The following is a 17,491-nucleotide window of genomic DNA, read 5'->3' on the forward strand; positions in this document are numbered from 1 at the left end:
TGGATATTCTTATGTCTTTCTTTAGTTGCTGAAGGTAGTGGAAGTTGTAGAATCTGAGTGCCCAACCACAAGGTAAAGCTTGTGAACACCAAATTCCAGATGAGACAGTAATAATAAAAAATAATGAAAATGAATAATGAATAATGAAAAAGACTAAAAATATTACAACCCAATAAATCTAAGTGGCTCCTTAGTATTTGTCATTCCCTCACATGCATTGGATAATAGCGAGGACATTTCATAGGTGGTTGACCAGACAACATTCACAGCAGTTGGTGTGTTACCAGATTTGTCAAAAGTATTCAGTGGAGACTCACAGGTTACTTCTTAAGCTTCTCTGAATTTTCGGAGAATCCTTTGGACCTGTAAAACTTTTATCGTGGACTTGCATGTGATGCCTTCATCTCTCAGGTGCAAGTGACTTGTAGCTCATTTTGTTGTGCCTGGCACGGTGTGTGATGGTATGTGAAGTTGAGGAGATGATGCTCTGCTCTGGGAAGAGGGTGCCACATAGTCAGGCACAAAGATCTCCTCTAGGAAGTAGCAGCCCACCAATCCCTTTAATTGTGGTTTCATCTATGGAAAAAGAAATTACTGGTGAGGTCTGTGCTGGAGGGCTTATATCTAGATTCATTACTTCTGCCCTAGTCAATACATGTTGTGTATTGACCCGCGGCTATGGTTCCGGCCTGCCCTTGTTTCTGTGCTTGCTTTTAAGATGTGTGATTCATGAAATTCACATCTGTGAACATGCCCAGCTCAGTGAGACGTCTCCTGATGAGACAGAATAAATGAATTAACCTTCAAAGGAATGAAGCTTGCTATAAAACCAGCTGATAAGTCTGTAGATCTTAAGCTTTTTCCTTGGGGGTTGTAGTGAATCAGCTTTTGTCTTCAAGAGAAAAAACTGGCTTCTTCATCTAGCTTGATATATTTGAAAGAGAGGGAAAAAGCATGACTTTCATCAGGTGTCTGTTTTAACCAAGCAAAACAAACACGTGTAACAGGAAAATCCTGAGGATACTTCAAGTGCTCTGACTGCTGAGGCTGCGCGATTGACCTCAAGCTTGGTTTTAAACAGGAGCCAGCAATAATATACATTACATATTGTCTGCAGTCTAAACATTGTCACGGTCTCCATTTCACCTCCTGGTACTGTAGGACTAGGTTCTCTTCATCTGTGGGCCTAAGCCCTGGGGTTTGTGTGCATAATACTGCTAAGTTACTTGGAGTGTACTCCAGCTATAAAAACATTGCATGTGGCTTTTAACACACACAAAAATTGAATCTGCCTTGCTGGTGTTAGTGGCTATGTCATTTGTTTATCGATCAGACAAGTTTTCTCTTAATTTCCTTGTTTCCAGTATTTTGTCTGGGAAATTGAGGTCCTTTCAGACATCATAATAAAGATTCTCTAAGAGTGTGACAGGATGAATCCTCCTGTCAAATATGGAACCCATTGTGTTTCCAAAAATAGGAGTTAATTTTAGAGACTGCACGGATTAAATACATTTTATTAGCTTCACCATTAACTTCTTTGCTTCTTAGAGGAAGTTTCTGTGCCAGGATCAAATCCTTTTCCCTTTGGTACTCTGAAGGAGTTGGGATGTTTCTGCTACACGGACTGACATGCTGGAAGTCAGGATTGGAGCACAAGCCCTTTTTCCATGGCCTCTTGAAAGCCTCTGTCAGTTTTGAGGTTGAGTCCGTGAAAGAGCTCAGCAGAACCTGAGCTCCACTGAATGATTTTTCCCCAAGTGCTTGGTGGTGCCAGAGGAAGTTCCTAGAGCTTCTCGCTGTTCTTCCTTCAGTGATTAGCACCTTTCTTCACATGCCTTCTTTTGTGTCTCCTGCTCTATCGCCCAGATTTTGTGTAGGCTGACTGGGGAACAATGTGGTTTGCAGCCCAAGTTCTCACTACAAGAGAAAAAGCCTCGTTGACAGTGAAGTAGGACCAGTGCTTTTTTTCACATACGATAACCTGAATTTCCACATTGCTGTGAGCATAAAGAAGTGGGGGATTGTTATTTAGCAATTCCAGAATACGCACCCAAAATATCAATAGTTTGGTAGCCATCTCTTTCTGACCAAGGTGAGCATGTGTCTCAGCACTGATCATGTCAGAGGAGTGACACGGGCAGCAAAATGTTGCCTCTGCATGTTCCAAGTGATTGCACTTACTGCACACAAACAGTATGTCCTGATTTAGTTTTCTCTGTGCTGTATGGGTCACCATATCCCTCAAGTGCTAAGTCTGCTATGCATGGAGTAGATATGTGCCCACAGCCTGCTCCAGCTGAGAAGTTCAGGAAAGATTGGGCAAACTTTCTCATCACATAATTTAGAGCTACTGTATATCAAACTGATTACAATCAGCTGAAGAAGTGTTTTAAGCAATGTTTTCTTCCCAAGCGTTCAACAGAAAACATAAACCTTTCTCTCTTTTTTTAATTTTTTTTTGGAAAGTGGTTTTGGAAGATTGAAGGACAACTTTTAAGTATTCCTGGATTTATATAGCAAGCAAGACTTCCATTAAATTCTTGTTTTGTTTTTCACATTTCATCCCAACAATTATTATGCACATTAAGTACGCACTCAGTCATACAGAATGTTAATTTATTTTCAAACCGGACAGACAAATTGCAGGGTCATATCTCCTCAAGGAAATGACTGCTATTTGGAATCTGACTTTCGCACTTCATTGGATTTTTTTAAAATAAGAATTCTGGAATCATAGAAAAAATGCTCTTTAACTGAAGCCATGTTTTAACATCTTTGTACCTTTTATCTTGTTGCTAGCATTCCTGAAATAAATTAGTATTTACTCAGCATATGATGAAATGACAATAACTTCATATTGCTGATTGCTCTGGCACCTTTTTGCATTCTTTACAAATTTATCATTTCAAATTCTTTAATATGCCAAATAGGTGCCCAAGAATGTGACTTTGGACTTGACTTATTGGACTATTCTGGTTAGGATGAATTTTTCCTTAAACACATGGGTTATTTTATCATTCAGTTTTTCTGGTAAAACACCCTTTGACACACATGGTGTCTGTATGACAGCCTCTGACTTTAACAGATAAACCAAATAAATAGTTGTGGGGTCAGTTGAATAGATTCAGTACAAAGAAATATATGCAACCCATCTTTTAAATGTGCAGTATTATAATATTGCATATATGGGCATACTCCAAGGCAAATTTAAGGCAGATTTACGTATAGAAGTGCTGTTGTGCAACTTGGATGAGTATGTTCTCTGCAAACTGACCTTTCTTACACAGTTACTGATTGAACTCTACATTTTGAACTCTTGTAGCAAGACATAACCATTCCCTAAGTTTCTCTGCTTTAACAGAGTGCAGATGATAACTCAGAGGAATAAATACCCCTAACTTTAATGACATTATGCACAAGCTCTATTTGGAAGCACTGATCCAGATCAGTTGATGGAAAAATTGCTTTGCTATCAATCTTGCACTGTTTACCCATTTTCCTGTGTATTCAATAAGTTTCTCCCAGAAGGAATGTTGTGTGATTGTTTGACATTATTTAGATTTTGATCCGCCATAGTTGTTTCTAGAAACCATTAAAATGCATTGTATTTCTTACTATTCTCATTTTCCTGTCTAACTGGACCGATATCTACTATTTAATTGCAATCATTTTAACTACTAATTTTTGTATCCGTCATGGCTACTACGTGAGGGGATAAGTGAATAGTCCTCAGAACAGAGGGGGCTGCTCTCGAGAGGTCTTTCTTTGTTCTGTTATTTCATGATACTGCTGTTGGGACAGTACAGTGGGGTAGAATCATGGAACGGTTCAGGTTGGAAGGAACCTTAAAGATCACCTTGTTCCAACCTTCCTGCCATGGGAAGGTACACCTCCCACTAGGTCAGGTTTCTCAAAGCCCCGTCCAACCTGAGCAACCTGGGATAACTGTGACCATCATCCTGTATTGGCCATGATACCAGATCTGCCCCTTGATGCAGAAAAAGCTGTCTTCTGCAAAAGTGTTTAATAAAAAAGTGCAGTACCTGTGTGGTCTGAAGAGCTGAATGAAGCATTCTGATACTTCTGAGGATGAATGATTCTTTGCTTTCTTTATCATAGAATCATAGGGTTGGAAGGGACCTCTGGAGATCACCTAGTCCAACCCCCTGCCAGAGCAGGGTCACCTTAGAGCAGGTTGCACAGTAATGCGTCCAGGCCAGTTTGGAATGTCTCCAGAGACGGAGACTCCCCCACCTCTCTGGGCAGCCTGTGCCAGGGCTCTGCCACCCTCAGGGTAAAGAAGTTCCTCCTCATGTTTAGACGGAACTTCCTGTGCTCAAGTTTGTGCCCGTTACCTCTTGTCCTGTCCCCGGGCACCACTGAAAAGAGCCTGGCCCCATCCTCCTGACACCCACCCTTTAAGTATTTATAAGTGTTCATAAGGTCCCCCCTCAGCCATCTTTTTTCCAGACTGAAGAGACCCAAATCCCTCAGCCTTTCCTCATAAGAGAGGTGTTCCAGTCCCCTCAGCATCTTGGTAGCCCTTTGCTGCACCCTCTCCAACAGTTCCCTGTCCTTCTTGAACGGGGGAGCCCAGAACTGGACACAGTACTCCAGATGTGGCCTCACCAAGGCAGAGTAGAGGGGGAGGATGACCTCCCTCCACCTGCTGGCCACACTCTTCTTGATGCACCCCAGGATGCCATTGGCCTTCTTGGCCACAAGGGCACATTGCCGGCTCATGGTCATCCTGTTGTCCACCAGGACTCCCAGGTCTCTTTCCACCGAGCTGCTCTCCAGCAGGTCAGCCCCCAACCTGTCCTGGTGTGTGGGGTTATTCCTCCCCAGGTGCAGCACCCTGCACTTGCCCTTGTTGAATTTCATAAGGTTTCTCTCCTCCCTACTCTCCAGCCTGTCCAGGTCTCTCTGTATGGTGGCACAGCCTTCTGGTGTGTCAGCCACCCCGCCATCTATCCACCTTACTGTCCATTCATCTAACCCACTCTTCTTCAGCTTCCCTATGAGGATGCTGTGGGAGACCATGTCGAACGCCTTGCTTAAGTCAAGGTAGACAACATCTGCTGGCCTTCCCTCATCTATCCATCCAGTCATGCCATCATAGAAGGCTGTCAGATTAGTCAGACATGATTTCCCCTTGGTGAATCCATGTTGAGTGCTTCCGATAGCTTTCTTTTCCTCCACGTGCCTTCAGATGACGCCCAGAATGAGCTGTTACATCTTCTTTCTAGGGGTGGAGGTGAGGCTGACCGGCCTGTAGTTCCCCAGATCCTCCTTCTTGCCTTTTTTGAAGACTGGAGTGACACTGGCTTTCCTCCAGTCCTCAGGCACCTCGCCTGTTCTCCAGGACCTTTCAAAGATGATGGGGAGCTGCCCAGCAATGACTTCCGCCAGCTCCCTCAGCACTCTCGGGTGCATCCCATCGGGGCCCATGGACTTCTGAATATCTAATTGACCTAACTGATCCCTCACTCGGTCTTCCTTAACCCAAGGGAAGTGTTCCTCTTTCCCCGTTACTTTCTCCAAAGCCTGGGACTCCTGAGGGCTGGGCCGAGCAGTAAAGTCTGAAGCAAAGAAGGCATTCAGTAACTGAATCTGTCGCTCTCTAATAGACACAGTCTGTCCCTTTACCTCTAAGTTAGAAACTCCCTGAACACAGTATAAAGCAACTTATACTATGGAATTGATATTACAGCTGTAATAACAAATCAAGAGTTTCTACCTAGAAGGAAAAAGAAAATTGGCACATTGCCTCCTTTCACACTTGCATTCCTTTCAAGCCTGAAACAAGCGTAATATTGATGTGAATGAAACTGCTTGGGGTGATGTAGTTTCTGTCTGCCTTTTTCTGGGTTGCCTTGAGACAACTGCAAAGGTAAGACAGATTGCACGTCCAATTTGAAGAAGCAGTGCTTTCCTGCAACAGGGACTGTCTTCTGAAGAAGAGAATTTACTCTCTTGTAACAAATATTTTGAATTTGCACTGTTTTCTACAGCTGAACATGTTGATTTTAGTTCTCATCAATTCCATCTGAAGTCTAAGCAAAAACTAGAAAGGAGTCAGTTTACTGTTTCATTCCTAGGACATGAACATTAAAGCCTTGATTTTGTTTATAGTGTTTGGGTGAATGAGGCAACCAAGCGAACTGCATAATGGTGATTTAGCTTGGAAATAAAATATTAGATGTGATATTTGTTTTGTTTCAGTTTCCAACTGGATGGCTATTATTTACAAATTGTTATTCCGTGGAAGCTAAACTATACTACCAGCATTCTAGAGTAATTCAGCTTTTTCACACAAAAAGGGCTTTGTGCATGCAATATGTCTAGTGCATTCCCTCACCTGTTTCCCCATGGGGCGAGATTAAGACCGATGGAAATATGACATTAGAAGCTGCTGTGGAGCAGCCAGTGAAGAACATTTGCTTTTTTTACGTGTCTCAAGTGAGATTCTAGTGATGACTAAAGAGGTCAGGTAAGAGGCATGCAGATGTAAAAGATTTGTTTTACTGAGAAAGTAAATTCTGTTGGACTGGATTTAATTAGCACAACTGAGTTGCAAAGTCTACTCCAACAGAGGTCACAGAGGAGCTTCAAGGCTGTGGTTAGCTCTGCCTAGAGACTGAGGGAGGGACTCAATCTCCAACCACAGTGTACTTCATGGCATAAAGTTTGAATATAAATGCTCATGCTTTGTAGTATGTTCGTTTTCATATCCAAATCTGGGACATTTGATTTTCCAACTATCTGATTTTTTTAAGCAAAAACTATTAAAACAAATTTTGGAAACAAAACCCCAACATTGCAGGACACTGACTGGGAGAGGGGAACTAAGCTGACTTGATGGTGGAACACGATACTAAGTCTTTGTTATCTTTGCTTTCTTCCTCTAGATGAAGTTGTTCACGTCTCAGTCCCTGAGAAGCTCACCTTTGAGGAAGCTAAAGAGCTGTGTCGGAAAAGAGATGGCGTTCTTGCTTCTGTTGGGAACCTGTATGTCGCCTGGAGGAATGGCTTTGACCAGTGTGACTATGGCTGGCTGGCGGATGGCAGTGTTCGTTACCCAGCCTCAGTGGCACGACCCCAGTGTGGTGGAGGTTTACTTGGGGTGAGAACCCTGTATCGCTATGAGAACCAAACAGGCTTTCCTTACCCAGATAGCAAGTTTGATGCCTACTGCTATGAACGTAAGCTATTTTTTATTTATAATTTTCAGTATGCTTACCATGCTAACCCTGAAAAGTGTTTTCTTTAATATGTGTTTTGTTTCAGTTCTTGCTGCAGACATGTTTTTAAAAATTTGTTTTGTCACTATGGCTTTACAAAAAAAAAGAGAGAAAAGCTGAGCTAAAACAAATGACTTAAATAGCATCTAAAGATAAAGATAGGCAAAGTTTTAAGGTAAGATTTCAGCTCGAGTGGTGTTTTTGCATAGAGTGACATACTGTACCTGCAGTCACCCTGAGTCTGCGGATGCTACATACTTTAGTGTCTGAGTGCGCCCTGGTATGTTTGTTTCATGTCAATGAACACAGAACAGAAGAAATGTCCTGCTTGACCAAGTGAATGACTGTCATCTAACTTGATATTCTGTCTCCCATGATGGCAATGAGAGAGGCTGTTTACGGACTGCATGCAAGCCTGGCCATTTTCAGGTCTCTGAGTTGACAGTAATTTGGTGGCTATCTCTGAATTCCAGGTGGTTTGTCCCATCATGTTTTTTAAGCTTCCTAAGCAGTTCTAAGTTCTCTTCTCAGTCTCAGTGTTTCATGTGCCAGTCAGCTAGTACTGTGGATGATCTAAATTGCCTTTCTTACTGCTGCATGTTTCCCTACTGGTATTTTCAGAGGCATCAAGCATTTGCCACATTCACCTGGTAGACTGCATCAATCTAAACCAGACCTCCTCCATGCCTGTCATCTTACCTTTGTCTTTGGGGTTAAATATTCCCCTATAATCTCTTCCATCTTCAGTGCCAGCAGCCTGGCTTTGCAGTTACTATGGTGCAGCCTATCCTTGCATAGATTCCTTTTGTCCCAAAGGTTGACCAGCTTCTAGTGTACACAAGTTTCTCTTCCCTATATCATCTCACCTGTGCATCAGTTCCAGGCCTGTCTTCCTGGAACTAGCAGTGCTTCACAGACCACCACCATGGAGGTTCTGGTCTCATCTGCCTGTCCTCCTCCAGAACATCCCTCCTACATTTCTCTCTATCATTAGTGATGACTACTTGCTTTTTCCCTACACCTGCAGAAACCCATCCATGCATCTCATGATGTAAGTTTCTGCGTAGCCCTTTCAAGTACCGCAGACCAGCTATCTGTGTCTGTTAAGAGATGATCCCATCACCTTCTACCCTTTAAGATCCCCTCAATCACAAGAGTGTTCTTTGTGCAAGAGGACACTGATACTGCTGGAAGGTGCATCACATCTAGGAGATCAGAGTGCTTCTTCCCAGATGAATACCCTGCTTCCCTGAGACTTGCAGCCTCCTCAGCAGCATAGGGAGGTTGGACTGCTCAACAGTTTTCCTGCAGGCCTCTCTGTTCAAGGAAGTTCCTGTAGCTGCAATTAGTACAATTGACATTAACATATAAAGGCTGCTTGTGTTGAGTTAAAAGTTCAGAACTTGGTCTTTAGCTACGAATATCTAGTTTTTTTGGACTCAGTCCTATGACTGTAAGTCAGAACTGCTAGAAATGTGCACCCTGTACTGTCCCCATTTTTGCAGGTGGTGAACCAATTGCAGCTGCAGATCTTTCCAACTCAGGCATTGAAGGCTCATTTATGAACAAACGTTACTGCTTGAGAACAAATCCCAACATCTGGTGTAATGTTACAGTCTGGCTGTCCTCAGATACTCTTCTCTGAAATATTTTAAAATAGGGTTGTTGTGGTTCTTTTACCTTAATTATTTGTGGGTAAGGTGTTCCAAAACTGCATGTGGAAGTAGTCCGGATGGACTTCAAGGGAACTGCATACAGGAATAAAGACTAGTTAAGTTCAGGTGAGTGTGCTGTAATCTGCCAATCAGAGTTTTATCGTATCACTCCTTCTGTTCCTCCCCCAAATTGTTGATGATCAGTTTTTAGTGTCATGGGTCGAATTGACTTTAATGGGAATGAAATTCATCAGTCCGTCTAAAAGACTGAAGTGGGGACTGGACATTTTGCCTGTAATCTAATCTTTAGTTAGGAGAAATTCCAGCTTTCTCTTTGTTTCTGTGAATTTCGCCCCTTTCAAACAACATGGGCCTTTTCAATGTTCTTTCTGGAAGTTTTACTTAACAAATTCTAGCGAGATACCATTTGTTCTAAAAACATCCTTGATAAGTAGTGGGTTGTTGTCTTTTGTGTAACTGCTTTTTCTGCAAACTGTTGCCCTTGGTACACGGAGAGTAAATACTTCATCAGTTTGCAACCCAGGAGGTAGACAGCCTGTGACTATCAACCCTTTTACAAGAAAAAAAAAAAAGACTAAACAGAACGAACACAATTTGGTAGACAGTGGGCTGCTCTCTAGCAATTTTAATTGCAATAAAAATTACACCAGAATTAATTAAATGCTGATAGCTAGAGACCCACGTTTTGCCAAATACATCTGGATTTCTGTAGGGAAATGCAGGAGTGTAATGCTGAACCATGTACCCTCCTTCAGGGTGCCTGTCTGCCACATATTGCAGAAGTTACTGAAAGCTCTCTCTCCCTCTCAGAAAGTGCTCGGGATCTCACAGGAACCAGCTGTAACTCTTCGTTGCTTTTGCTAAATGATTTATGCAAGTGGTGAGTAATGAGTACTTGCTGCCTAGCATCTTGGTCTTTCACATCTCAAGCAGCTGCCTGTAGCAGTGGCTGTAGAGTGAGTCACTCTCTCCTGTTGGAGCCTTGGAGCTAGTCCCTTTTTCGGGGAGGAAAAAGGGAGAGAAGAAAAAAATTCTTCTATAGTATAGCAGGAGGCTTGAATTTAAGTCCTTGTTTCAAATCATCTTTTGTCTGGAAGTTTCTTCCAAAACTCCTCATTATCTCTATTTCATGGTTTCAGTGCATCACATAAAGTTCACTATCCCCAAGCTCTGACTGCTTTTAGCTCAATGTGAAGCTTTTTATGTGGCAATTCCCACTGTACCAGACAACAAAACAGCCCTGCCCAGCATCTTGACTCTTTCCATGTAACTCCAATGCACTCCAAGCTCTTACTGTGCTCATTAGGTGTCTCACATTACATTGTTATGCTTCTCTCCTAGTACCCAGTCACACCAGCATAAAACTTCTGTAGCTGACAAAGAAGAAAATACATGAATTTATGGGATCTTAGCCAGCTAAAGGGAAAAACACAGAGTGCCTCTGTGAACATGGCAGGATCAAGCCAGCTACCCAGGTAGCACCAGCGCTGAAGGTCTGCAGCACAGATGTTCATGCGGTGATCTCAGGTTTTTTTACAGCATCCCCGTAAAGTTTCCTCTGCCTCCTGTGTGAAGGCTAGTGAAGTTCCCATTGACTTAGCCTCAAGGGTTATGGCCACAAGCTGCACGTTTAGTCTGAAGTGAAATGGCAATGATGAAGGACCGGCGTCTGCCACTTTTACTCATGCTGAGTAACACTCCTTGAGTAAGGCCACCAAAACAAATGCCTTCCAGCCACAGAAAGGATGACTCCAGTGCTTGAATTTACACATGCTCTAAAGCAATAGATTTGTGGCAAAGCAGGCATCTGTTTTAGTAATTACAAAGACAAACTGTGTATTTAAGAAAGGTGATATCTGTTTCTTCAGCCTTGCTTATGGAGTCTTCACTCCTATCCTGTGACTAAAAGTCTCCCTGGTGTAAAATCTCAAAATATGAATTTTAAATTGCAGTAAAAAGAAAATTCAATTGGTGTTCTGAACATTTGACTTAATTTTAAAAAGGAATCATATTTATAAAAATACATGAAAAACAGTAATCCAAGCAGTAAATTCAACTTACAAATGATATGCATTAGTTTCAACAAAACAGCCAACCTGGACAACATTTAACAATAGAGTTAAGTTCAGGATTTTAACTTCAGCAATGTTCCGGTTACAAAATTACATTGTACAGAGTGTCTTGACTTTATGAAAATAAAAGTGTCCCAGACTAATGATACATGATTTAAAATCTAAAGAACTTGTTAAAAAAATAAAAAAACCTTCTTTTCTTTGATCACAAGTGTTCTTCACTCTACAGAAACCACATGGCTCTGAGTTTCTGAAACATTATCCGCATGTTTCCTCTTATCCCTGCAAGACTTCTGCCAGACTTTTTAGTTCTTTTTTTCTGAGAGGTACCTAACCATGTATCTGATGGGTCTTGAAAAAGTTTCAGGTTTGACACATGATTAAGTAGTTGAAACTCCTTGGAGGCCATCATCAGAGGAAAAGTTTTTCAAGTGTTAACATATGGGACTTCTATTTACAATTAAAAATAAAATAAAATAAAAAAGGTAGAACAACTGTTGCTGAACACTTATGTTAATTTGTAAGAGAATAAAATATTGTGTCAGCAAAAAAAAAAATTTCATTTTTAACGGGTACCTATTTAAGAGCTCTTGCATAGATCTATAGGGTGTCTATTTAATTCCATCCATCAGCCTCGCACTCTCACCAGGTCTAATTTACTGAAATTTGTGGGAATCTTGCCACAGACTTCAACTGGCTTTGGATGGGGCATTTTATACTACAGTATCTGTAGAATAAATTGCACTCCAGAAATGCACTGATCAAACTGTATAGGGTTATTGTCTTACATACCTGCAACAAAACTGAACTTGATGGACTTCATATACAGAAGTGGTTGAATTTTTGAAAGATAAATCTGTGTTTTGCTGAGAAACACTGATTTATTAAAGCTGAACTCTTTCATAGACCCATATTGATTTTGGCTAATCTTTCAGCAAAACATTTTTTTGCTTGACTCAAAACATGTGTTGACCGTTTCTCCCTGGATTTGACCATTTTGTTTCAGATTTGTGTTTTCATTTTGACTTTGTTTCCTGCACCTTTGTTGTTTCTCTTTGGTTATGCCACTTCGGTTTGGCATTATGATTTCATTTTAACTGGAGATTGGAAAATTCCAGTTCTAAGACAGTGTTGCCATATATGTTCATCATGAATGGAGTTCACATTGTTTGATTGTTTCAATACAGCCCCATCAAGAGTGCGTCCAAGTCAACCGCTTCTTGTGACTGGGGGCCTCTTTCTTTGATGCTTCATCTGTCTAGAGCTCAAAATCAGACCGCACTTTAATAGAAGAAATACAGGAAGCAGCAACCTTCAGAATGTAGCAGGACATACCTTTGTAAGATGAAAGTGGAGAATAATTGTCGCTCTGCAAACCTCTCCCCTCCCCACCCCAAAACCTCTCCAACACAAACTGTCTCTTTCTTCTCATTTCAAGTAAGAGCGTTTCCCTAGCACAGGGGTGTTTGCTAATGCAAGGCAACGTGCAAGCAGTGTTCTTCTATGGAGGACTTCTCAACAGAGAAAGAAAAAAAAGCCCCTCTTTGGGAGGTCCTACAGTACGAGACACCATGATTGCAGGCTAAGGCTCAGAAAACATCAGCTGTCCTCTGCTTGTCCAGCAGCAGAAAGGAGAAGATTTTTAGGCATAACTCTAAAGCTGGCAGAAGAAGTGTTGTCTTCCCTTTTGCTGCATGTGACTTCGTTTGGAAAACTTTGAATAACTAGGCAGTTCTGTCCTTCTCCACAGCAACCGTTGGTAGCTACATGTCCCAGCTATTTCCTGGATGAGGGAATTATTTCCAGCCTGATGTCAGGGACTGTATTACAGGAGATCTGTGGATTTTTGATGAGCTTGGGAATGACCACAGAATACTGAAGACGTCGGGCGTGGTGACACCCAGGAAATAGAACTGTTGATCTGAGGAAAATGAAACACAATAGAGTGCTGAACGTAATAAAGCCAGTGTCCTCCACCGTTTCACAGTCTGGTATCAGAATGGGTAAAATGCCTTTGAGCAGGCAAGCATCTCAAGGTCATGGCACTGACCACAGTGTGTGCAAGGCTGTTGGCTCTGCTCATGCTTCCTTTCACCTCTGTGAAGGTGAAGCTATGTGAAGGGCTTAAGCTGCCTTAGCGAGGCAGCTACCACCAGATAACAATTTTCTAGCTTTTATTATTTTGCTAAGAAGGTAGATCTCTGTGCTTCTCTCAGATATGCAGTTTAGCAAGACCTGCCTAGCTGCAGAGATCTCCAGTAATAACTTGGACCAGGTGTAGGAGGAATAAATCCCTGAAGCTGTCTGCTGGGTTTATAGCAACAGGCAAACATCACAGAGGCTGTGCAGGCGAACGTCTCGCAGCATGTTGCTTACCCCACTCTACTTCAGTTGCACATTGAAGGAATTTCAAAAAGTCGGTCAGACCATGCTGAAAATGGCAAAAAGATTTCAATCCACTTCAAACAATCCTGTGCCACAGACCTCACTAATAGCTCACCCTGAGAAGGAGGAGGTGGTGGTGGGGTGCAGCTTAACCTTTTAAACGCTGTGTACAATATGAACAGAGAGAAGCTGATTTATCAATCCAGCTGATGTATGTGGAGCAACTGTTTGGAGCCTCAGAAGGTGGAGCTTCAGGAGGAGACAGTTCTTTTGCCAGAGGCAGTGAACTTGCATTTACCTGAGTCATTAAAAACTGAGTTCCGTTAGAGCAGTCCCTAAGTGCAAACATGGTGGACAGAGGGAAAGAGGAAAGGAAAGAAAAGAGGACACAGCTGAAGGCATTTTCCTTTAATTCCCTCAAATCACTGAATGGGTCAGGTAACAAGGATGGGATTAGGAGCAACAAGGTGAAGAAGTAAAAGATGCATCTCCTTAGGTGTTCAGGTACAGGAAAAATAAATTGGTTTTCTTTTTATTACTTTTATTCACTGCTGTGGGAACTGAGTACCACTCATGGGACATATGGGTAATCTGTCTCCTTTGTCACTAGCTGAAGAGAGCAAAGCAGCAAGATTTTTGCTGTCGGTTCCTGACCTGACTGACAATCTTGGCTCTCTCTGTTCTTCAACTGGTTTTTGCAGTAAGGAAGCCAAGATTGTTGCTTTTATTTGGTGCTGGGATACTGATTTCATTAGGAAGAGCTGACTAAAAAGGCTTACTAATTTTTTGTCCTCCTTCGCAGTTTTATTATAAATAATGTGGAAAGAGAAATGCATTTTGTTATTATTCTTTTGTGGATAGATTAACAGGTTATAATTTGTGCACAGAACTACACTTGCATGTGGGGAAACCAGGAGATAACATATGCTTCCCCCTTTAGCCATCTGAATTCAGAAGTTATGAAATAGCAAGTGGTTTTACCTAAGAGTATTTGTGTTCACAGAACTAATAGAGCTGCCGCCTCTACTGTTTTGTTAGCTGGAAGAGAAGAACCCTGGGCAATGGTGTGAAGAGGATGTGTGACCTTTCATTATATTTTTAAATTTTTCCTTACAAATAAGATAGACCAGTGGCTTTTAAATTTCTTTTTTTTTTTTTTTTTTTAAGAATCTCATTCATTTTCTCTGATATTGCACATATTTTGTAAGTGTGAATGAGTACTGCATTTAGGCTTGTAAATTATTTTTCTCGTTGCTTTTGGCTTGTGTTTTGTTGTCAAATCACAGTGTAGGTAAGTGGGAGCATACACCTGGAGTTTTAGAGAGACTCTTACAACTGCAGGATCATATTTTGAGTCCTCCTTATGCTACCACATGTCTCATAAGTAATGAAAAAAACTCCACATCCCTTGTCCACCTTTCTGCTTCCTGAATGAGCGGGTACTGAGTCAGTGTAATAATGAGAGGTTTCTGGCTCAGTCCATAGCCCAGAGCACCAATTTTTATTTTTTTTTTTGTGATCTGTTCTTACTCTTAGACTTGTCCAATTTGGGAGGTTCTGCCAGTACTTTAAACTCCAGCTGGCATAACTCTTGGAGTCAGGGGAACATTCAAGACTGTCCTCTCTGCCAGAGTTGGTAGCAGGGAAGGGACAGATGCAGAGAAAAAACTTAGCAGAGTAGCAAACAGAAGTTAACACAGAAAAATATGTAAAAATTTAGCAAAGCACCCTCTCTGCATGGGCATCGTGCTCTAAATGGGCCGGATGATGTTAAACCATTAATTTTGATTGTCTCAACATTACTAATATTTTGGAATAATTTATTTTGGCTGCTATTCACAGAAAGAATTCACTATTTCCAGCTTGTGTTCTAACCTAAAACATTTTTTTTGTTGCTTTCGCTGTTGGCAATGACTCAAAACAATTCCTTTTTCTATCTGTAGGGTCTATGCTCTTCCAGGTTCTTAAGTACATACCTAAATGTAAACACACAAACAATATTTCTGAGTGCAGAGAAACTGCTCAAGTGGTTCAGATTAGACACATCGTTGAAAATTTTGTGGGACTGGTTATGCTGAAAATACATATATAAAAATTATAATATATATATATTATGTTTAATATATATAAAATGTTTAAAAAAAGCATTTTCTCCTCCAGAAAGTACACTCATATATCTTGAAATTATTATTAAACAGCACAGAATATATTAAAATCCTTATTCGGTAATCACAAAATTAAAACTTGTGTAGTGTGATTTCCTTGAAAAAGCATTAAGTTTTGAAGTTACTCCATCATGTTGAATTCTTATTTAAACAGTAGTAGGAGAGAAGAAGAAAATGCTGTACAGTGAAAGCATAAAATAAACAGAGAGTGAAAAAATCTAGTATCTCTGCAAAGCCATATACTCCATTCAAAATCAACTTCATATATGTTGTTCAATATAAAAGGAATTGACTAAAAAACCAACTAGATATGAGCAGCTGTTGGTGAGATAATTTTCTTTCTTGCTGCAAATATCTTCATGAATTTTATTAGGAAAATCTGCCTCATATCTTGAATCAGAAGAAGGACAAAGGAGATAGCATATTGCATGCATGATGCAAGGAGTACAGTAATGCAAAACATCTGGGTGGAGTGGACGACAGTTCAAACCGATGTTCAGCCATTAAAAATGCAACCTTCTCTTTGGTTTTTTCTTTTCCCACAGGAGAAAAAAAAAGATTGATTTCTCCTTGAAGAAGTATCTTTTTTTGATCCACTCAAATAAGTTTGCAAATCTGAATGATCTCTGTGAAACATCCTATATGCCATATTTATGCCAAAGCAGTTTTAGAGGCCCTGTAGTTGATTGTAACCAGAACTGCTCTTTGCACACTGGTAACCCCATGTCAGTTTCCAAGGAGGAGAAAATTTGTCTGTTTATTGATAAACTCTTAAAAAATCAGTGTTTTTCTTATACGAGTATATGAATTTAATACTTACTGATTCACTTATTAATATAAATGAATCAAACACGCTTGGTATTTTTTCAGGTTTACTTCATAAATGTGTACCTATTTTATCAAGTACTTAGCAGATAATGAGTCATGAAAAACAAATAACTGCATCTCAGGCATAAATATGTGAACTTTTGGGACTTCCAAACATTTCTTGGAAATTGGGAAGCTACATAAATGGTAGTGAGTAAGTGCACACAATTTCCCAGCAGTGATGAAATAGTTACCTTTTTTTTCCACATATTTTAAAATCTGTTCTCATGTCCTCATTTTTGTCTAGCTTTGTTAGATAGTATTACGTTTTCATATTCTTTCTGATCTTGATAGTCATATAAAGTATGCTAATTGGGGTCTGAATGAGTACTTGATGTTGGCTGCAAAAGAAATTCAGTCTGCATTAAGGAAATTCATCCTATGGTTAGGAGTGAGAATATCAGACCATGTTGTCTTCTTTCCATTTTGCCATGAAAAAGGAACTGTTAAGTCAAATTGGTGGATTCTTTGGTAGAAACTAAACAATTACCAACTCCCACTCAGGAGGACAATGCTAACTTACTTGAGTGCACTCCTCACTCCCTAGTTGTGAAGTAAAATTCGGTGCTTCAGACCTTCCTTATGCAAGTAGAGTGGAAAAAAAAATCTGTAAGAATTTTTTGATTCTTGGTTGTGTGAACACCATCTCACACTTGAATCATATAGGCATTAAAAAGAGCAATAAAGATCCACTTTAGGTTGTAGAACCCCAAAACACCAAAATCACTAGTGTTAAGGCTGTGCTTTGCTTAGTGGGATTTCAAGAACTTTATTCTTTCTTGCTCAAGTGAATGTTTTAACCTACCAAAAAGAGTATATAAGTAGCTAAGTCTTCTTTGTAAAACCATAAAAAGATTTAACATATGGTAGGGAAAAGAATCCATTCCTCTTTCTGCAGGCAAAGAACACCACTGCTTCTATACATTACAACATCATATTTTCTTATCCTCACAAATTCCTTTTCACTTTCACTTCTCTGAAACATCATCTCTTTTTCCTCATTTCCCTACTCTGTAAATCTACCCGTTCTTCTAGAAATCCTAAGCAGCCATCATCTGGCAAGACTGTCTACTTCAGTGTAA

The 17,491-nt window shown here is 40.6% G+C and overlaps 1 protein-coding gene across 2 annotated transcripts in view; it reads left to right on the forward strand.

Moving 5' to 3' along the window:
• Positions 1-17,491, forward strand: part of VCAN (versican) — a 115,239-nt gene that overhangs the window by 36,593 nt on the left and 61,155 nt on the right. For both annotated transcript variants that reach the window (XM_074569795.1, XM_074569796.1), the window contains exon 6: positions 6,912-7,205. In XM_074569795.1, coding sequence (XP_074425896.1) covers positions 6,912-7,205 — 294 coding nt within the window. The remainder of the gene's footprint in view (positions 1-6,911; positions 7,206-17,491) is intronic.

Source organism: Larus michahellis, chromosome Z (genome assembly GCF_964199755.1).
Source record: "Larus michahellis chromosome Z, bLarMic1.1, whole genome shotgun sequence".
In the NCBI taxonomy this organism is placed as follows: domain Eukaryota; kingdom Metazoa; phylum Chordata; class Aves; order Charadriiformes; family Laridae; genus Larus; species Larus michahellis.